The following is a 22,912-nucleotide window of genomic DNA, read 5'->3' as shown; positions in this document are numbered from 1 at the left end:
AAACACTTTGAAATGAATTGAAAAATAGACTCATCACAGAAACAAGATACTGGGAAAACATAAAGCTGGGGTAGCTCACCAAAGTTGTCTTGCAGCCATCACGTTCAATAATAATACGCAATAATGGTCCTCTTACATCAGTAAATGTAATAAATCCAACTGTGTAAAATAATTACAAACTGCAAAACACGCAAAAATGCCGACAAATAAAAGAAACAATCCGCCGAAAAGCATCTCTTATCAATGGACGTTGCTTTTTGCTAGCTGTCTGTTTAGCCCCATAATTCCTGTTTACAAATACAGACTAGTAAAAAATGTTTTTTACTGGCCATAGAGCAACTTAACTTGTGATTCAACTCTTTTTCGACCAATTGCAGGCTTTGTTTTACGCCATTTTAACACGAGCCTGTAAATACTAAAAAGGACCCGCTTCTTTTACCCCCGAATAACTTAAGCTAATAGTGACCGATTCAAATGATGATTGACACATTGGTTAGGAAATGAAACGCCGGTATATATCTAGTCGGCAGCTGCTTGCCTTAGTTGCAAGACCTTGCGACTCAATACTGATCCATATGTAAGGCGCACTGTATGATAAGGCGCATGGTCACCTTTTGAAAAAAATAAAGGCTTTTAGGTGCACCTTATAGTCGTGAAAATACGGTACATTTTTCATATGGACTATAAATAAGACAAATGACAAAATAATCTGATATGACAGACGGCAGATCCATTTTCTCAGTATACTTAAAAAAATCCCCTAATTTTCCCCTTCCAACAACTAGGAACACCTAATACACACTCAATGGATAAAATAATATGAAAACAATATAAATAATAAAACAAACACAATTATAAAAAGAATACGCTTATGGCTAGGCAATGACTAACCACGTGAGGAAGGTCATTCACTCTGCTTGGCAGATGACCTCCAATTTATTATATTACAATTTTCTATGATTCCAATGCTTTAAACTTTATATCCCCACAGGTGGTTGTTGACACAGCTCAGCTGGAGAACAAGGAGTCTTATGCACCTCACATCACCCTCGAAGGATCCAGGCTGGTGGTCCAGGTTCCTTCTACGTGGTGAGAACCTGAATCATGCTTACTAAATTGTGGTCATGCTTCAAAAAGCCGGGTCTGATATTTATTGAGATGTACACTCCTATCTTTTTGTGTACTATTTGAACTGGAGGGAGTGGTTTGTTTGCTTTCCAGGCTTGGACAGCAAAACGAATAAACACAGTCTGAGCTACCCACCAGTAGCCTTTAAGCTCTTTTAAGATGTATTTTTAAGATAACATTTTCATCCAGCACAGGGTTGGGAATGTGTGACTCTTTCCATGAGTTCATCAAGCTTTGGGGTAAAATTCAATTTTTTTAAGGCATTTAGGCTGGGAGTGCAATGCAGCGTTTCTACCACTAGCGGCGAAGCGCTGTTGCGCTTTACTTCCTTTAAGGTTTGTTTGTAAGAAGAAATGTCATTATGATGTTCACCTTGTCTTTTAACCAACGCAATGCATCAGAATACACATGTGAGTGGGAAGACTGCCTTTTAACCTTTGCTGGATATTTTTTCAAGGGTTGCTTGAGCAAGTTATGAAAAAATGTCGAATGATAAACAACAGCGCGTAATGTCCATCACTTATAAGTTGGGTGTTACAATAACATACATAACTTATGTTTTCCCCATATTTTAAATGTTTCATTTCAAATGAGTACGCTGTACAACAATTTTTGTACGGGAAAAAAAATTGTTTACCCCCTAATAACTTATCTTGCTATCAGTAAATAGGTGCCGCGTTGTGTGTGTAAAGTTTATTATCGCTTAATAAGGGTAATTGCAATATTTTTTTAAGACTGAGGTTGATAGGTATGCAATAACCTACTTAAGGCCTTTGAAGAAGAACTGACTTCCTGACATAGCAGCAATCACAAAAGGAGAGCTAATAATATTTAATACTGCAACTTACCAAATCACAAATATGAGTATTACATTTAATTAAAGTTAAAACTAATATTGGTGATTCTGTCGTGCCACCGAAAAAGAGGTGCTTAAAGCACAAAGGAAGAAAACAAAATACGGACACTCAAAGTGATCAACACGCACCTTTTTACTTTTAAAAAGAAGAAGAAAACGAAAATCAAAATAAAATAAAAAAATAAGAATAAGTAAAAAACAGATAATAAAGGAGAAAAAGGAAATGAGACAAAAAGTAAAACTCAAGAAAATAAAAAATAAAACTGAAAAAAAAAAGAAGAAAAGAAAAAAAGGACTGAAACACAAAGGTTATTGGCGTATTAGGCCGTAGTTTTTGTGGAGAATGCCTAGACATTGTGTTGCGTGGTGATGGTAAAATCAAAGGCAAGCAGCCAAAAAGTGGCTATCCGGCAAAAAAAAAAAACACACTGAGAGCCACCAACTGGGGGCTAACCGGGACTGATCTTCCAAAGGCGTAAAAATATGAGGCTGGCCGACCAAAAAACATGCAGTTAGTAGCCAGGCTAATCGGCAACCGACAACCAAAAGCGACAACGGCCATAGTGACAGATGCAAAGCTGGCCAGGAATAAACAAACCAAGGAACCCTGCAATACTGGCCCTAACGCCAGGCTAGCTGATCAAAAGCCAGCAGTGAGCAGCCAACAGAAAGCGGCAATGGTTATACAAACCAATGCTTATAACACCCGCCAGCCTGCCAAAAAACACATGGTGGGCAGGCAACGAGCACCAACCGGGAGCAAACAAAACCGGAAAGCCTTTGGCAGCCCTGACCATAATGAGGGGCTAGCAAAAATATACCAACTGTAACACAGGGAACGGAAAACACAAACGAACTTTCAAGCAGAAATGGCCGCTATATAGAGCTGCAACCAACACATTTTAATAATAAATTAATCGGCCGATTATTCTTTCGATTAATCGATGAATACGATTTTTTTCACAAGCAATTTTAACGTTTTATCTTTATTCAAATATTGAAGTTTTGTACGGATAGAAAAAATAGTGCACAACACAACAGAATATTGTACAATATAAAACAATAAAAACCCAAGCGTTCGATAAACACTACACACAAATGGATGCTGTACACCTGGAAATGTGCAAGCTTATCCAAAAGATCATATTATATTAGACTTATGACACGAAACAAAAATGGAGAGAGTGCAATACATTACACTTTTATGTAAGGCAAAAACATTTCAAAAGTAATTTTTTTTAAATGGCGTTAACAAATTTGTCATTTTGGTTAAATGTTTGAATAGGGCCCTGCGACCACTAGGGGGCCTCAAAGAGCGATTACTTTTTTCGTGCGAACCTTGTCTCCATTGTTACTTTCGTGTGTCTACAATAAAACAAGAGGTCTACAGAAATACTACAAAAGCACTACAAAACTTAATATCAAATATAATGCTTAAAAACAGAGACTTCATATATGATTTTGCTATGATTCGGAAAATAAAAAATACTATAGAAATACTAGAAAAATACTATGATACAAATACTACAGAAATGTTACTCCATAATTACTAAAAAAAAAATACAACTGCAGTAATATTACAAAAAAATACTAAAGAAATATGACAAAAACAATACTATTTAAATACTTCAAATAAAAACTAAGACCACATTTCACTAAATACTGTTTTGGAAACACTTCAAAAATACTTCTACAGAAATACTTCAAAAATATCACCTCATAATACTAAAATACAAAACACTACCAGAAAAATATTACTACAGGAATACTTTTCCAGAATAATTACAACAGAAATACTGCAAAAATACAACTAGAGCGAAATTCTACTATGGTAATATGGAAATACATTTCCAATGTGCAAATATACAATATGCTTAAAAGGCTGCCCCTTGTGTTGAGATAAATACGTCATCATCATTTTTTTCTTTTTATATATTTTATTCATTTTCCTTCACCCCCCCCCCCGTATTTCTGCAGCACCTTCTGTTCCCTTGAAAACTGTTAACTTTTTAGTGTTTGACTGTTTCATGCCAATTTTTTATGTAATGATGCAATGTTCAATAAAAACTGGTTTTCAAAAAGATACTTTTATAAAAGCCGCTTCAGGCGCCCTCTGCCGGATCAAAGCGGTACTACTATTTTACTACTACAACTAGATCCAATGCACTCTTTTGCTTTGATTAACATGCTTAGTTGCTCAAAAATATGATGAATTGATGAGGCTTTTAATTGCCAATGCTTTAAATATTTGATTTTAATCAATTTGATCAATTTGTTGTTGCAGTTCTACCGGTATGTAATAGCTGTTAACTACAAACACTGTCTGTCTTGGATTTCGCATTCAAATGTTGTGTTTGTGGGATTCCCAATTTTGAAAGTGTTGTGTTCCTTCGATGACATTACAGCTCTACAGCCAACAAGCCTGATAGGTCATCTTTTAGGCTAAATTTCACGAGTCCCCCTCGAGTTGCATAATTGTGTGGAGGAACACTACATGTTCTGTGTTTAATTGGAAAAATAAATTCTGTTTAAGAATACCTTCTAAAAGTCTTCCCACATTGGGGCTCTGGGGCGACTATATCAAATATGCAGCTCCACAAGCTCCCGTAGCCTTGCGCCAAAGCTTTGTACTTGTTGACATGGCGAGCACACAGAGGACAGAATCTCATCAGGAGAGACCCGAAAGGGGATTTTTGTGAGCAAAAGCCATAAAACCGCTTGCAGCTGAATAACGTACGTGCGTGTGTTTGTGCAACGCAGGTGTCTGAAAGAAGACCCGGCGACCATGTCCTTGCTCCAGCGTAGTCTTGATCCAGAAAAGACTCTTGGTCTGGTGGATGTGCTCTACACGGCAGTGTTCGACCTCAATAGATGGAAGGAGAGAAAGTGAGTCAGATTCTATGAACAAAAATAAGACCAAACAGACGACTGTTCTTGAAATAACTACTCAGATGTAAACATATTGTATGTATAAGTCAAAATGATTCCATAAAAGTAGAACTGATAAAGAACATAAACAGAAAATAAAGCGAACAATATGCCGCATATATTCGTGTATTAATATTTCATTTCACTTTGTCACCTGCATCGCTTAGTTTGATGTTCACCAGATACACAAAAGAATTGTCCCTCATCATGTTCCTTTTGGTACCGTAAATAAAATAACTGATATTGAGATAAGATCTAATGCCTTTTCGTCTGTCATCTAAATCAGTGATTGGCAACCTTTTCTGTACCATGGACCGGTTGAATATCTGATGATATTCTCACAGCCAAGCCCACTAACAGCAGTATTAATAATGTCAATAACATTAATAATAACTACAAAAATAAGCTTAAAATGCACTGTGTTATCACAAGACCACTAGGGATCTAGATGACATGGGAAAAGGCATTCCTTTTTATCTCACCATTGCAGTATTTTTTCTCACGATACAAAGTTGTCTCGCCCTTTTCAATGGTTGTACAATATTGTTTTGACTAAACTCATTCCCATAATGCTCCCTTACTGCGACTGGTCAATTATTGCTTTGTGGTATTTTAACACCTGGAAACCTTGGAGTTTTTTAGTATAAAAAACTCATGCTTAAAAACGTTATAAACAAAAAGCAAGGGAAAATTTTATTTCGTTCGTCGCGGCCCGGCACCAAACGACTTATGGCCTGGTACTGGTCCACGGGACGATGGTTGCCAACCACTAATCTATAACACAAGTGGTTAGTGATTAGCGTCCAATTCTTTTACCTCTGCTAACCTGGTTCAATTCCCGTCTCATCCAATGTATTGCGATTGTGGTCAGTGTATGTACTGCTGCTGTGGATTATGGCCCAACTTTTACCCGTCAAAATGACAGACAGCCCTAAACTTTTCCTGTAAATGAAATGAAAATTCTTAATGTAACATATGCAGACACAACAATATAAGGTATATTGTTTAACTTGGATTTTGTTACAAAAACAGGGTTTGATTTATAATAAATCACCCCTCCACCTCGCAGATAAAATATGAAACTTCGGATTTGCTTCAGGCTAGGGCCTTAGAATCAAGTTAATTGGTCTGGCTTTAAAACTCACAGGCCTGTGTTGGATTTTTTTAGGTCCGTTCTTTCCTATCATGTTTAACTGGTTGTCACTATACTTGTCCCTCCCCTACCCACAGAGAGCAATCCTTACCAACTATCCAGATCCAGCTGCAGCGAGAGAGCCCGGACTTTGGCGGCCATGTAGATTTGGCCCCCGGCGGCAGCTCCAAGACCTCCAGCAGCGGTGGCAGTCTCCCCAAAACCATTTCAAAGCTGACGTCCAAGTTCACCAAAAAGGCGTCTTCATCCAGTGTCAACAGCGGCGGCAGCTACTCCATCCCCAGCACGCCATCCCGCAGTATGCCGGCATCCTCTGAAGACAAGGCCCCCAAGAGCCTGGGCCATAGCGAGGGCCGTCTGCACAGCCTCCTTCAGATGGGCGCTCTGTGTGCCGGCCCTGAGGTGGGCCCGCAAAACCTGCTGGCCAACGGGTCTGCCTGCGACGAGCAGGGAATGAACCTTCCCACGGACCAGGAGATGCAAGACGTCATTGACTTCCTCTCGGGGTTCAACATGGGCAAATCCCAGCAGGCCTCCCCGCTGGTCAAGAGGAGGAACTCGGTGGCGTCCGCCAACCCCGCCGAGCTCAAACCCCCGTCCGGTCCGTCACCAGCCTCCCCGGTTATATCTCACGTCACGCAGACCTTGTCTCAGCCACCGCAACAACAAGCTCCCCAGCAACCTTCCTCCCAGGCCATGCAGTACTACCAGCATCTCCTGCAACCCATCGGCCAGCCTCCGCCACCTCCACCTCTTCAGCTTCCGCCCCCGCAGCAGAGGCCGCCTAGCAAGTGGCTAGGCGCATCCAGCCAGCAACCTCCACCAGGGAGCCTGTCGCCTCTGGGGCCCATCGGCCAGTGGGGCGGCAACACGGGCCTGCCGGACCTTAGCTCGGACTTGTACAGCCTGGGCCTGGTGAGCACCTACATGGACAGCGTCATGTCTGAGGTTCTGGGCCAGAAGCCGCAAGGGCCCCGCAACAACACCTGGCCCAACCGAGAGCAGAGTGACGGCGTCTTCGGGGCCCTGGGGGACACGCTGCCTTTCGACCCAGCAGGTATGACATTGTGGAAGCCCAACGGTGCCAAAATGCAATCGATAACAACAACCTGTAGCGTTTTCATATTGTGTTTAGTAAGAAATAATTAAGGATTTCTGAGTGACGAATTGCAGTTTACCCAGGAGAGGACGCCAAAGGTCCACTAAAAAAATATTCAGGATCAGTCTCATAGGTTTTTGAACGAGCTACACATTTAGATATTCATTAATTCAAGCACACATAATGGTTGACCTAAAACACAACTACATTTATTCAAATGAAAGTCGGAAAACAAAACATTTCAACAGGATGTAAATTGGAGCGCGGGTGAGAGCGCGGGTGAGAGCGCGAGAGAGAGCGCGAGAGAGAGCGCGAGAGAGAGCGCGAGAGAGAGCGCGAGAGAGCGCGAGAGAGCGCGCGAGAGAGCGCGCGAGAGAGAGAGCGAGAGAGAGCGCGAGAGAGAGAGCGAGAGAGAGAGAGAGCGCGAGACAGACAGACAGACAGACAGACACTATAGTGTATGAACGACTCTTAGCAGAGAGTATACTAATGTAGCAATGCCTCACTCTGTTGGAAAAAAACGGGTCCGGTGACAATAGTCCGACTATTTCAATTCCGGATTTTTCTCGATTAATCGTCGCAGCTCTAAAGAGACGTCGTCTTTATTTGTTTCTGACGACAGTGGGCTCGGACCCGGAGTTTGCTCGCTACGTGGCGGGCGTGAGCCAAGCCATGCAACAGAAGCGTCAAGTGCAACACCCGCGTCGCCCCAGCAACCCTCGCAGCAACTGGCCCATGCCTGACGAACAGCACCGGACATGGGCGCACCCCGAATACTACAATGAGAGGTAGGTTGCGCTACGGCAAGCCGGTTTCATCCCATAATCCAATCACAGGGTTTGTACGAGTGCTTGGAATCGTTGAAAATGCTTTTCATTTTAATATTGTGTTTTGGGTGAAATGCATGTACGTGCTAGAAATTATTGCCATCAACACGTCTGCTTAAAAATGAAGCCGGCGCTGCTGTCCGGTGGCTTTGCTTTTCCGTTGCATTTTACCTCCCTCGTTATTAACGGCACCTGGCATTACTTTCTATGGCACCAGGTGCACGATACACCTAAACAGGGCACCGTTTCATGTAAAATTAGTTCAAGGATTACGTTTATTATGGGTAATGCATAAAAATAGTGTTTCCCCTTGGTAAATTGAAAAGCCATTTTTACCCAACACCTTTTTATCTAAAAAACAAACATATCCACGTCTTGATAAATGCACACGAAGGATTCAAATTACCATATCTAAATTGCAGCTATATTTGTGGCTCTGCAATATAGATAATTCATACCAAATTTCTTCTTTAAATGGTATTAGAGAAATTTAAAAGGCCTTTTAACGTGCTTGAATATGAAAAAAAAGTACAAACCCTGAAATCAATTAAAAAATAGAATGCTATTTTTTTTTAAACATGAACCTTTTATTCCTCTGTGATAGTAATAATGTCTAGACAATTTTTCTAGCCCTGATATATTGTCATTCCTACTTTACCGTCATTAATTTGCCCTATTTAGCTCTCTGATATATACTTTTTTCATTTAAAAATACCAGATGTATTCATTTATAATGCTCACCCCTTAATTTCTGTATAAAACAATTTTCACTTCATTTCAGCAACATTAGCATTGTAGATCATAAAGGTTTTGCCCAAGACTATCGCAATGGTATTCGAACCCGGATTGCGGCAGTGAGAGCACTGACTTTTAACTACGTTATAGATTACACAGGAAAAAGCATTCGATTTTATCTTATTATTTTGACTCAATATCACATCGCTGAATACGTGGTGCCATGATTACAATCATTTATTGACACTAATTCAGGAATTGAAAGAGGTTAAATACTGTTCAAATTAAATTTTGGTATTTTGTTCATAGTTTAAGTTATCAATAAATTATTTGAACCATGGCCCCACATATTCCTCATTGTTATACCGTGAGTAAAAATTGTGTGATGAGATTCAAGCTAAAGCCTTTTCCTATGTCATCTATAACCCTAGTGGTTAAGAATTTGCACTCTTGTTGGAATACCGTCGCATCAAAAATCGTGGAAACGTGATCAGCTATAATTTTGATCAATTATTGCCCAAATACAACAAAGTACTAGTGTGAAAGCTCGTGTACAACGCTTACCCAAACTTTAAGTTCTCTTTTGGATCGAAAAAGTGCGCATTATACGCAAATAAATACATTAGACAAAACACATTTCACTGTTTCATTTTTACAGAACATTTTACCAATAAATCATCAAATTATGCTACTCATTTATTAGGGCAAATAAGTATTAAGTCAAACACTAATTGTGCAAGTTCTCCCACTTAAAAAGATTAGAAAGGCCTGTAATTTTTATCATTGGTAAACCTCAACCATGAGAGACATAATGTGCAAATAAAACCCAGGAAATCACGTTGTTTGATTGTTTTTTTTTCAAGAATTTATTTCCAAATCATAGTGGAAAAAAAAGTGTATTTGGTTAATACCAATAGTTCACCTCAATACTTTGTTACCTACCTTTTGTTGGCAATAACGTAGGCCAAACGTTCTCTGGAACTCTTCAGATTTTCACACACTGTTGCTGGTATTTTGGCCCATTCCTCCATGCAGATCTCTAGAGCAGTGATGTTTTGGGGCTGTCGTTAGGCTACACAGACGTTCAGCTCACTCCAGGACCTAAAAAATACTTTTCACGAAGCCAAGCATTTGTTACCCTGACTGTGTGTATGGGATCATTGTCATGCTGAAAGACCTAGCCACGTCTCATTTTCCTTCAATGCCCTTGCTGACGGAAGATTTTCACTCAAAATCTCTCGATACATGGTCCCATTAATCTTTCCTTTACACTGATCGATGGTCCATTTGCAGAAAAACAGCCCTCTTTTTTTCCCTCCAAACACCCAAAATGTTCTAATTTGGTTTCATCTGACCATAACACATTCTCCCAGTCCTCTTCTGAATCATCCAAACGCTCTTTAACGAACAGCAGACAGGCCTGAATGTTGTACTTGCTTCAGTAGGGGGACACGTCTGGCAGTGCCGGATTTGAGTCCCTTGTGGCGCATTGTGTAACTGATATCATTTGTTACTGTGGTTCCAGTTGTTTGTAGGTCATTCACTAGGTTCTCCCCGATGTGGTTCTGGGTCACTGTTCTTCCTATCATTTTGACGGCACGGGGGAGATCTTGCATGGGGCACCAGATCAGGGGAGGGTATCGGTGATCTTGTATGTCTTCCATTTTCTAATAATTGCTCTCAGTTGATTCCTTTACACCAAGTGTTTTACCTATTACGGATTCAGTCTTTCCAGCCTGGTGCAGGTCTGCAATTTTGTCTCTGGTGTCCTTTGACAGGGCCCCTTTTTTAGAAACCTGTTATTTTACTTTGACAGATGTACTCATGAAAAAAGCCATTCATGCATGGCTGGTGAGCCACATCTTCTAGACCCCTGTGCTAATGCTATTCAAGTTGGGGGAGGGAAGGAACTAATACGGTCAAAGATACAGATGCAAAGAGACTTGTTGCATTTCAAATGATCTGGGAAAAGTCATTGAAATTAATTTTAAAAATTTGTCAATATTTGTTTTTGTCTGGATCATCAGCGAGGCGGTGAACAGCAGCTGGTCGGCCAATCAGGGCGACTCGGCCAGCTCCAGTGACGAAACGTCTTCGGCCAACGGGGACAGCCTATTCTCCATGTTCTCGGGACCGGACCTTGTGGCCGCCGTCAAGCAAAGGAGGTAACGTTTAGTCAATGCGGGTCATTTATTTTCAAAAGTTTCTGGTGGCCAATCAGGAACTATATTTGCTCTGACTTAGTACAGTAGTACTTCTTATACAAGTGCCTCGAGAAGTGAAGTGAGAATTTCCATATGAGTTTTATTTGCAACAAAAATCTTGCTCACTGTACAAAGGAAATTCCAGATCACGAATAGTCCCAGAGGCTTGTGACGGCTTAGCACCAGAAACGGCCGATTCCAGTTTGCGCATGCTAACCACTACAGGACCGTTGTGTGTATGTTCATTTAAAGTTGGTGTATGCAAATTCAAAATATTTTACTTGCTGACACCATCTTCTGGCCAAAATCATCATTGCATCTCCTTTTGTTGCACACGCAAGTTTGTGGAATTTTTCGATACGCTCGAATGAACTTATTCATATTTTTAGGGGATTGCGTTCGCATTCGAGTTGTATTTGAAATGGTGCTTTTCTTACTTTCACCATTTTCATCATCCTTTAACAAACCACAGCCATGCGCGTGATATTATTCTGTCCCCTCCGTTTAGGTATGATCTCATCGCACTATTTTTACTCATGGTAGCACATTTGTGGGGCCATGATTAAAATATTGACGATGTGAACTATAAACACAGTACCAAAATAACATTTTAAATTCATGTATTTAATGTTTTTTAAAGTCTAATTCACTCTCAATAAATTCTTTTAATCATGGCTCCACATATTCAGCAAGATGGAGTACAGTATATTGAGGGGTGCGCGTCATACACAAATAAATACCCTAAGTGACAATTATTCACTACAAAGTGAAACCTTTTAAGAAGTTACTTGAAAGGACTTTACTAAATATGTCTGCTAGCAATAGAAACTTGAGACTGGATAAATAAAGTAATCGTCATCATGCATGAATTTCAAACCGATGTGTGCAGGAAACACAGCTGCGGTGAGCCGGATGCGTGCACGCTGCCCTCTCCGCCCCTCCATCACATCACTGACGACACCCAGGTAAGAATAGCGCGCACCTTCCACGAGAGGGCGCCAAAACACTTGTGTTTGCTGGTCCTTGTTTGCAAAAAACAGTGAACATTATTTGGAAGTGTGTTAACACCGCTATTTATGAACGTTTACTTCAACCGATCAAAATCTCCAGTAATTAAATTTTTTAAAAGTTGCTTTTTCCCTACCACGTGCCCCCCTTTGCTCAAATGAGTCTGAATGGACGTTGCAGGACAGCAAAACAAAAACGTGGCCTCCCAAAGCGCCGTGGCAGCATTCCAGCCACGCGGGAGGTGGCGCGACAGGCGCCGCTCCCTCCTTGTTCCAGCAGATGGCGCCGCCGTCCTCCTCCTCTCAATGGAGCGACTCCTTGCAGATGCTGCGCTCGCCCGTGTGGTCGGTCGCCGGCGGCGGAGGCGACTGCTCGTCTTCGCCCGCCGCCGGCGTCATCTCCTCGCCCTTCCCTTTCTCTCCGCAGCAGCAACTGAAAGGCGGAAAGGCCTTCAAGACCTTCCCCTTCAAGCAGGAGCAACGCTCTTCCTTCCTGCACCAGTACTGAGCACACGCTAACACACTGGCCGACACCATATTTGCGATATCGGGGCCACGCGGACAGGGAAAAGGCACACATCGTTACCGTATTTTCCGCACTGTAAAGCGCACCCCCCAAAATAATTGTCATACTTTTCACATATACGGCACAATAAATTAAGACTACAGTAACAAATACTGTGTAACAGTTGCGCTCCTTAAACATTTAAGCAAAAAAAGAGAACCATATAACCCTATACGTAAATGTGTTTTTAAGTTAAAAATGAAAAGATAATTTCTATTTAAAAGCTAGTCGTATTTGAAAAGTTTGAATTCTTGCTCTGTATTTGTCCTCATATAAAAGAACATGCCATCTTTTTCCATTACGATCATTCATTTAAAATGTTGTTTTCCACAAAAACGGCGCTGGTTAAAACACTTGGCTGTTCTTAAAGTGACGGTGTTTTATAGCTGTCCACAAAAATGATTTGTGAATACGGCTGAGGAAAATGTTTTCTTTGAGATTATTCTCTTAAAAGGGAATAAAAAATAGGGAAGGAATAAGAACAAGAGGCATAAAAAGAAAAACAGGAGTAAATAAAAGCAAACTCATTCAATGCAATCGACTACTAAAACCGTCAGTTTAATTTTCCTATAAACTGACCAGTCATAAATCAGACTATTTTGTTACAGAACTTTTTCCTCTCGTTACCTTTGGATTATTTTTCCGCCGATCACACAATTTTTTTTTTACAGTGATGCCAATCAAATATTCAAATTACAATATGCACAAAGAGATGATTTTTGACTCGGCTACCGTACTTGCATGACAGCTTCCTCTGAATTTAATTTTTTTTTGTCTTTTTTTCCATTCTAAAAACTAGCCGACTTTTTTTTGTTACTAAATTCTCTTTGATAATTACAGATTTCCTCACAAATAATGGTTTGCATAGTGCATTCTCATAGGAAAAACACGTCTCTCAATTATTTATTTTTTTAGGTTTTTTTACCCCCATATTTTTCAAAAATATTATGGCCATCATTTTGTACAGTTTTTTTTTTTGCACACAACAGACCTCCTCATTACATAACAATTGTATTGTGCATTCTCTCCACTACTTTTTTTCACAATTTTTTAGAAAATGACTATTTGTATTTTTCACATTAGAAGTAAACCTTTGACCATGATTTGAAAATTCAACCTTTTTTGTGCACACAACAGACTTCCTCGTATAGAACAGTTACATCGTGCATTCTCAAATTAAACTACTTCTCATCATTTTTTAGAAAATTACTTTTGTATTTTTCCACATTTCAAGCAAACTTTTGGCCATGATATGACAATTGTTTTTTTTTGTGTTCATATATAACGGTTACATAGTGCATTCTCATGGATAAAACAGTCTTTCCATTACTATTCTTGTAGTTTTTCAAAGACATTTTTGGCCATCTTTTGAGAATCAAACAGTTTTGTTAGTACGTTGCGTGCCAAATACATGCTAGTACGTAACAGTTCTGTGTAACATTTTTCATGACATTGCGTCTAAATTAATTTCCATATCCGCGTGGCCCTCCTCAATCTACAGATGTATTTCAACGTTTCCCCCACTACTAAAAAGTTGCTTGTATTAATATTACAAATCGGTCATTTCTCTGCACTTGGGAGACTGTGTTATTTCTCCTTTTAGGCAAGAGCTGGAGACCAATCTAGAAAACAATAATACAAAAAAGCAAGCTAACGTGTGTACAGCGAGTTATAACTGCCAAACGTACAGCTAGCATGTACGAGAAATCATTTTCCCTTTCTCGAGAGGCTTTGAGCAGGCTCAGCACGGTTAACACACAAAAACGCAAGGGTTTTTGTTTAAATTTGGATTTCTTTTCCGAGACTCACAAATCCGAAACGTGCCATTTTGCTGACAAAAGCGGTGCGCTCGCTTCCCCCTCCGCAAAATGTGGACGCCTCGTATTTTCTCAGCAGTATTAATCATGGTGGATAGCGACTATTTTTCCACTTTCCCGATTCATGTGAAAAAAAGCACACACGCGTCCATTTTTACCAAATACGCTCAAAAAGTGAAAAAGCCCCGAATGTTTTTATTGTGATGTTTGCAAATGCCAATGTTGCCTGTATTTATGAACATAACACAACACTCGGAAATGTTTACAGTTTTGCTGTACATACATATCAAAATATCTATCTTTTATAGTTAAATGTGCTTTGCACAATCAACATAGAGGGTCTTGCTTTTTTCGGGGGGTTCTGTCTCCCCCCTTAAGCTTTCTTTTTCTTCCCGAAGCCGGATTTTTCATGGATTACAATTTTGTCTCGACGTCAAAGAGATTTGTGGAAAAGGGGCGGGGCTGCTTGGCTTATTTTGCTTCCTGTTCTTTTCAGCTGGCCGTGAAAATTCGACCAGCGATGCAAAAATAAATAAAAAAGTGAGCAAGTTTGTTTCCGTGTTTTTTTTTTTCAAATTGATGTCAAAAGAAATGTTTGAATGTTTCTTTAATAAGACTTCTTGCATGATCGGAACCCTTCAAATAGAAAAAGTGCAAAAATGTAAACAAATTGAGGTATGATTATCGAAATATATTAGGGTACAGGAGAGAGTTTGTACACCTTTCTCTAATTTGAGCAATTTTTAAAGCCATATTTCCAATTTATCCAGTACCATTTAAAGAATAGTATATTTTGCAGAGCCACAAATATCAGTGATTCAAGTATGCTATTTTTAATCTTGCTTGTGCATATCCAACCATAGGATTTTTAGATCTTGAGTGAAATTGTTTGGATCTGAACAATGTGTATAAATATTTTTGAGACAATATATAGGTGTTGGGCAAAACGACGGTGATGTATCGGGTTTTTTTTCAGTTGCAGGAAGTTCTTGCCAATATAATTGACCACTTGAAAACACTACCTTCATATTTTGCATGGTCCATCATCGTTTCACCTACACACATTTCACATGTAGTGACACTCCATAGAACAATGCCTTACAAACTCATGCCAGCTGCAGTTCATCGCGAGGGAAGAAAATTGCAAAGATAAACCACCAGGGAGCAGTGTTGGCATAGTTTAAAAGCATACAACAATTTCAAGCATTCACAAGCAGTTGAGACCAATTTCAAGCATTTTTATCCTTAACCATTACAATTCAAGTGTTTAAGGATTTCAAGCACTTTAATGAAACCCAATGGTAGTATTTGGTAAGGGTGCTTAAAACCCGGGGAAATTCCTGAATGTGTTTTCAAGGTCAGAATAATTTAGTTATGGGTTAGATGCTTGATATGCTTGCCATGTTCCTCTGCAGTCTGAGCTAACAGGCCACACATTAAATAAAAAATTAAAAAGTATCTCAGGAGGTAAAGCGCTCGTCTTCGGATCAAGAAGTCGCAGGTTCGATTCCCGGCTCATCCGTGTTATATTTCGAAGTGTCCTTGGCTAAGACACTGAATCCCTAATGCCTCCGATGAGCAGGTAGTTAGTGTGTGTGTATAAGGGAAAAGTGAGAAGCACATTGTAAAGCGTTTTGGGAGGTCCCTTATTGACTTGAAAAGCGCTATATAAATGCAGAGCATTTACATTATTTATTGACATTTATAATGAGTGCCAAAATTGACGCGACACATCAGCTGCGATTGCGCTAGTTTGTATGGCGTTGTCATGGGAAGCGTCATCCTCTCCTACATGTGCCTCAGGGCAGAGACATCAGACCCAGATGCCAGGAGGTTGCCGTTTTAATGAAGGACGGCTCGAAACACAAAAAAACAAACCATCAAAATGGAATTTCTAAATCGGGCGGAATTGATACTATTTATTCTACTAGGAGGGCTGAAAGTAATGAAAGCTCTTGTCCGAAAGGCACGCTGGTATGCTTACGACAGTTGGACGTCGAAGATGTCTATGTGATCGGAAGAATTTTCGCTGGTGTGTTTATGTGGAGTTTGTGAATACGGTTGAGGAAAATGCCTGATCAGGGATCAGACTGGCGCAACTGAGCTTCTACTTCACGCCCCGATGCCGTCTTGGCCGATGGCCTCGCCGAACCGACAACCACGCTCAAACGTCCTGAACCGGCGCAAAGCGGATCTCTACGGCACATTTGAGGTCCTCGACGTCATAATGGAAACCACGGGACTAACAAACCAGCTAAACTGATTCCATCAAATCAAGATGGACTTTTGGCTCTTGTAGAAATTAAACACGCTCAAAATAAAAATGTTTAATTAGTGACATCAAATGATTAAAAACGGGGGAGATATCAAGGCGAACATGAAATGGACACTTAGTTAAACATGATTACGCTTATCTATATTTCACACATTTGATGATTTCTCAATTTGTCTAATTCACTCTTGTAATAATGATAGCAAACACCAATGAAATGGGTCACAGAAACTCGGTTGCATTTTCTATGCCCCATTCACTGCGGCTTTCATTTTAGGCAAAGGATTTGCCGAATGTTCTGGTTCCTTTTCCTACAGGCAGCACTCAATCACCTCAAACAACAGATCCATGGACCAGATTTCCTCTTTTGATGGCACTGGAGAAACTGGAACATTGGCCTTGAAAGTGCTTGAATTTGGCCATGATAAAGGTGTACAAACCCAGGGCAAAGGCAAGACATAAAATGACCCAGAAGTTCTTTGCCAACAGTTTGAAGATGAGAGCTACTTTTTTCTTAATAATTTGTGTGACTAGCTACCACCTTGGCCTGTATTTCTAAAGTTAATTATGTATATACTATGTTATCACTAAGGTATTTGAAAAATTTAAACCAAGAATAAGGAGCCTGATTGATTTACAGTGTTACCTCAACTTACAAGTGGCTCCACATATGAAAGTTTCAGGTTACTGAGTACCTGAAAGGGAAAATATTACAAAGGCATTTCAGGTTACCAAGTCAAAAATACGGTACCACATGCATTGCTATTAGCTGCTCCTAGAGTTTCCTAATTTGAGAAAATGGACTGCACGTATCCCAGCATACTCTTCGTGTCATCAAAGTTCAGAGACAAAAACAGTTCCGGCAAAATGGCGGGGAGGAGGATTTAGCCATCTGGCCTTAGCAAATTTCACAAAGTCTTGAAAGTTTTAGAAAGGAATCACCTGGAAAACATGTTTAGAAGTGGGGCCATCTCTCATTATGATGTCTGCTTTGGCATTTCCGACTGATTGTCAAAAGCAGATGTCATTGGATCAGTTTTTAAGAAACACCAGGCAAAAAAAAAGGTAAATTATTTTTTCCAATTTCTTTTTTTTACATTATGTGACTCATGTTTTATGTTTATTGTGAGGAAATATAATTTTAACATGTGTTTGTTTCATGTTCTGAGCTCTTATGATTTGTAGAAAAAAAACAAAATGTGCTTCTGCGGGGCTTGGAACAGATTAGCGTATTTACATTCAAAATGCGTCTCGACTTAAGTTTTCAGGTTATGAAGGTACTCTCAGAACAAATTAAATTCTAAGTAAAGGTACCACTGTACATGTATAAATGACTGTGATCCCTTGTTTATTACAATTGACTAGAACCCCCCGCGATATCCGAAAAAAATCCGTTGAATAGCTGTTCCCCCCTCCCCTGTTTTTATCGTGCGCTTTGCCAACCCCTGTTAAGGCATGGTCACACAGCCTTTCACGGGCGTATCGAGGCTGAATCACGGCCAGGAATTTCTGCCCGTGAAGCAGACGCTGTTGGATGCTTTGAGATCGCGATACAGACGAGATACAGCCGTGCTTTACACGCGGTTGGCCGAGCGAAAAAGTTTTGCGCTGCTCAAAACTTTAGACCACGGGTAACCGCGGGCGGCACACGTGGTACACACGAGGTAATGACGCGGCACAGACGCGGTAAGACGTGTTACGGCCGCGGCCAAGGCGTGGTTACACATGGGTAGGACGCGAAATTTTAGCGGGTAATCGCGGGTGGAGCACGGTCATAGCACGTTTGTTCTGCGCCTGTATCGTGGTGTTATCACGTGCATTAGCGTGTGTAACGCGTGTAAGCACGGTCAAACGCGATGCAGCCGCGGTTACCCACGATAAGGACGCGGAACAGTCGCCGGCGTCTGTTTCGCGGGCATACCGCAGGTAAATGGCGGGTTTAGCCAATTTTGCACATTTTCCACCGCGTCTGCTTCACGGGCAGAAACTTCTGGCCGTGATTCAGCTGCGATACGCCTGTGAAAGGCTGTGTGACCATGCCTTTACCAAGAAGAGTCAGCTGGAAATAATGGAAAAGTGCCGTTCAATTTAAGTGGAAAGAACAGGAAAAAAAAAAGACTATGCGTAACATCAAATCTGTTCTATTGCTTCCTGCTTTCGACAATAGTCAACTGGCGTTAATGGATTGCAGCCAAACAGTGCAGTTCATTTTCGTGGCCCTAACTGACAGCTCCTGCCATCAGCACTAGTTGACCAATTGCTGGTGCAAATATGGTAAATATGCAAATATGGTAAATAATTGGGGAATTCAGAATAAAAATAAAATGCTTCTTTATAAAGTAAGCATTTATGAAATCGATTTGCTGAAATAAGATGATAGTTCATGTTCTACAAAATAAGTTAATATTTTCTGATGGGTTTTGGAACGAAACATTAGCCATTATAGTAGTTTTAATTGCATGCACCTTAAGTCTGGTGCAGTTTATATATGAAAAAAAAACCCTTACAAAATATTTTGAAAGTGCGCCGTATCGTCCAGAAAATACGGTATATTAACATATTTAGGAGAAGCAAAGTACATTTTTTTTTCTTTAAAGTTTTTATTTCAACCCCCCCACCAACAAAAAAAAAACAAAAAAAACACAAAAGAACCCCATCATATTCTACTCCTAGCGTGTCCCTACCATAAAATATGATTACGGCTAATTCGTCCATATATTACCATTAAAAAAAAAAATATCCAACTTTCTCATTTCAAGCATTTGATCTTTTTCTTCTTAAATGAACTCCCCAAATGTTCCCTCATATATAGAAAATAAATCCAAGGTTGCATAAATAATAAATAGCCTGTAGCCTGTCATCTTTCTTCATTGTGGTTGGCGCTCGGCTGAACAGAGGCAGAGTTAAGGGCAGAAATGAAATCCCAGAAGCGGAAGAAGCCATTCAACGTTTAACCCACGGTCCCTCTTGGCGTGAACGACTCCTCGTTTTCTGGTGGGCTGGAGTCCGCCAGGGTTGCCAAGTACACGATGTTTCGGTGCAGGAATTGCTGATACCTGGCAACCAAAACCATCTCAATTAAGTCACCGTACAGACCGTATTTACTGGCGTATAATGAGCATTTTTGTTTAACCTAAAAAAAATGTAAAAACTCAATGTTTGGGTGCGTGTGATTCACGAGGTTTTGGAGTTGGATATGACCTTATTTGGGCAATAATTGATCAGTCGAAAGTATAGCTGACCACAATCGCAAAACATTGCATGCAACGAGAATGGATCCCGGGTCCCGGTAGTGAGAGCAACGTATCTTAACCACTGGCCTATGAGGGATATAGATGTTATACAAAAAGGCATTCACTTTTATCTCATTATTACGCTATTTTGATCATGATGTCAGAAATGAGTGGTAGAGAATGGAGAAAGCAGTAGGTCAGCCTGAAAGATGGAATAAACAAAAAAGCACGACGATGGAAACGACTCTTTGGTGTATCTGATGATGAATTGGACTTTGAAGGAGGTTAAATAAATACATTTGAAATCTTATTTATTTTGATTTTAGTGTATCTTATTTTAAATCATGTTTTTTTTTTGGGAAGGAACAGTCATGTTTTTATTTCATTATTTAAATACATACATATTTTTGACACAAAAATATACCAAAGTCTTTGAGCCTTAAATATCACAAAACTTCATTGCCTAATGCATAATAAACGTACTTTGTACGGCAATAACGTACAGGTTGACAGGTATGATGATGGGGCAGACCAACTTTGAATTTGGAAGGGGAGATTTCCCCCAGGTGATAAAACTCACCTCATCTGCTACGATGTCAGGGTTGCGCTTAATGTGGCCAAATAGCTGATTAGAGAATGAATGAACGCGCAAGTTTAGATAGTGCAAGTGACAAGATACACCATTAAATTATTTCTCTCTTCCAGCCAACCCAAACACCACCTTGACATGAGCCGGCCCCTTGGGGATATCGCCTGTTCTTCCCGATTAGTCACTCCGGCATTGAGAAGTAGTAATATATGCGATTCTGTACCAGAAATTTGGGACGCAATGGCCACGCATTACCACGTGTTTCTACCCCCTGCTATACAGCCAATTTCACCTTACGTCACCCAACTCTGAACTTTTGATGGTTTTATTTGTACTGGATATTTGAAAAAGGATCGTCACAACACTGTAGTAAGGAACACAACTTATTTGATTAAGACGTAATATTCAAAATTGATGATTTCTTTGGAATGATTTCACAATAGGGCAGCACGGCGGCGCAGTGGTTAGCGCGTGTGCGGCACAGTCCTGAGGTCGTGGGAACCTCCTGCGTGGGTTCAAATCCAGCTCCCGGCCTTACTGTGCGGAGTTTGTATGTTCTCCCCGTGCTTGCGTGGGTTTCCTCCCACATTCCAAAGACATACATTTCAGATAAATTGGCCGGTCCAAATTGTCCCTAGGTGTGAATGAGCGAGTTGTCTGTCCCTGTGTGCCCTGCGATTGGCTGGCAACCAGTTCAGGGTGTCCCCTGCCCACTGCCCGATGATTGCTGGGATGGGCTCCAGCACCCCGCGACCCTACTGAGGATAAGCGGTGCAGCTAATGAGATGAGAATTTCACATTATATGAATGATTAGTTTACATTTACTGTTGAAATAAAACGGAATACGTTCTGTCATGTGGTCAAAATTTCAAATGGCGTAATTGAGACCTACTTGACACATTCCACGGCTCGTCCTTTCTGCATGTACTCGACAATGCATCTTATAAATTGGTCGTTTTCGTCTAATAGCTGAAAAGAAAATATGAGATAATAGCGGCTAACGTTAGCATAACAGTCTTGGTAAGAATATGGCATTAAATATATACAAATCAAGGTGTTGAGTTATTTCAGGCGTTTCAATGTTGCTATTTACCCTTTGTGTGGTTTCGTGGTTAATTTGGGCACTGCCACGAAGTTTTCGAGGTACAAAAACAATCGACATTTTGGTGCCTTCATCGAAGAACGCTCAGGTCTTCTTCTTCGCTGGGTTGCTTCTTCTTCTTCCTGGGGTTTAAGGGCGTTTAGCATCTCTTGGTGTGTTACCGCCCCCTATCACTAGATCGTCGTTACCGTTCCACTTCTCAAATCCTGTTAAAAAGTTCACAACAGGTTTTCCGTATTATTTCTTCTTCTTTTTTATTAATTTTGTTTCCCTCTTCTTTTTTTTCTCTGTTTTCCGTATTTGTTTTCTTTGTTTTTTTTTTAGCGTTTTACTTCTGTTTTGTATTTTTTTCGTCTTATTTTGTTCCCTATTTCCCTCTCTTATTTTTCTCTCCTTTTATTTGTAAATTTTTTTTCATAGATTTTTTTTAAAAGTTTTTTTCGGGCCTCCCATTAATTTGTGAATATGTCTTAAAAAGAAGCGGATCTCTAGGTCTGGGGCGTCAAAGTCATTTTAACTCAGGGGCCGTATTGCAGAAATGTATGGGGGCCGGACTAGAAGATCAAAACAACAGGAGGACAGAGAAAGGGAGAAAGAGAAATACAGTGTCTTGCGAAACTATTTGCCCCCCTTGAACTTTGTGACCTTTTGCTGCATTTCAGACTTCAAACATAAACTTATAAAACGAATTTATTGTGAAGCATCAACAATAAGTGGGACACCATCACGAAGTTGAACACACTTTATTGGATATTTTAAACTTTAACAAAAAAAAAAAAAAAAAGTGGGTGTGCAAAATTATTCAGCCCATTTACTTTCAGTGCAGCAAACTCTGTCCAGAAGTTCAGTGAGGATCTCTGAATGATTTAATGTTGATCTGAATGACTAAGGATGATAAATGGAATCCGCTTGTGTGTAATCAAGTCTATGTATAAATGCACTTGCGATAGTCTCAGAGGTCTGTTTAAAGTGCAGAGAGCATCATGAAGAACGAGGAACACACCAGGCAGGTCCGAGATACTGTTGTGGAAAAGTTTAAAGCTGGATTTGGATACAAAAAGATTTCCCAAGTTTTAAACATCCCAAGGAGCACAGTCCAAGCAATAATATTGAAATGGAAGGAGTATCAGACCACTGTAAATCTACCAAGATCTGGCCGTCCCCATAAACTTTCAGCTCATACAAGGAGAAAACTAATCAGATGCAGCCAAGAGGCCCAATCGAACTTTTTGGCAACAATGCAAGACGTTTTTTGGCGTAAAAGCATCACAGCTCATCACCCTCAACACACCATCCCCAGTCAAACATGGTGGTGGCGGCATCATGGTTTGGGGACGCCTTTTTTCAGCATGGGCAGCGAAGATGGTTAATATTGATGGGAAGATGGATTGAGCCA

At 40.3% G+C, this 22,912-nt stretch overlaps 2 protein-coding genes across 2 annotated transcripts in view; one reads left to right on the top strand and one right to left on the bottom strand.

Annotated features, from left to right (window-relative positions):
* garre1 (granule associated Rac and RHOG effector 1) overlaps nt 1–14,872 on the top strand; it is a 75,231-nt gene extending 60,359 nt beyond the window's left edge. The window contains exons 8-14 of the mRNA XM_088334035.1: nt 992–1,089; nt 4,745–4,870; nt 6,143–7,122; nt 7,787–7,952; nt 10,754–10,891; nt 11,820–11,895; nt 12,119–14,872. Coding sequence (XP_088190161.1) covers nt 992–1,089; nt 4,745–4,870; nt 6,143–7,122; nt 7,787–7,952; nt 10,754–10,891; nt 11,820–11,895; nt 12,119–12,445 — 1,911 coding nt within the window. The 3' untranslated portion in view covers nt 12,446–14,872. The remainder of the gene's footprint in view (nt 1–991; nt 1,090–4,744; nt 4,871–6,142; nt 7,123–7,786; nt 7,953–10,753; nt 10,892–11,819; nt 11,896–12,118) is intronic.
* Nucleotides 14,873–18,656: 3,784 nt separating this feature from the next.
* ss18l2 (ss18, like 2) lies at nt 18,657–21,654 on the bottom strand. The gene is made up of 3 exons (XM_088333216.1): nt 21,508–21,654; nt 21,307–21,383; nt 18,657–19,647 (listed from the first exon to the last, which is right to left on the bottom strand). Exons 1-3 carry the CDS (start codon nt 21,574–21,576, stop codon nt 19,542–19,544), a joined length of 252 nt encoding a protein of 83 aa, XP_088189342.1. The 5' UTR covers nt 21,577–21,654; the 3' UTR covers nt 18,657–19,541.
* Between the last annotated feature and the right edge of the window lie 1,258 nt (nt 21,655–22,912).

This window comes from Urocampus carinirostris, chromosome 4 (assembly GCF_059441175.1).
Source record: "Urocampus carinirostris isolate Australia breed hairy pipefish chromosome 4, RoL_Ucar_1.0, whole genome shotgun sequence".
In the NCBI taxonomy this organism is placed as follows: domain Eukaryota; kingdom Metazoa; phylum Chordata; class Actinopteri; order Syngnathiformes; family Syngnathidae; genus Urocampus; species Urocampus carinirostris.
This window is presented reverse-complemented; position numbering and strand designations above follow the sequence as displayed.

What these genes read in the sequence shown, in the direction of transcription:
- ss18l2 (XM_088333216.1), bottom strand. Translation starts at nt 21,576, where the DNA reads ATGTCGATTGTTTTTGTACCTCGAAAACTTCGTGGCAGTGCCCAAATT. An exon ending in ACCACGAAACCACACAAAGG is followed by an intron (nt 21,384 to 21,507) that starts GTAAATAGCAAC and finishes TTTTCTTTTCAG; the next exon opens with CTATTAGACGAAAACGACCA. An exon ending in CGAGCCGTGGAATGTGTCAA is followed by an intron (nt 19,648 to 21,306) that starts GTAGGTCTCAAT and finishes TTTGGTTGCCAG; the next exon opens with GTATCAGCAATTCCTGCACC.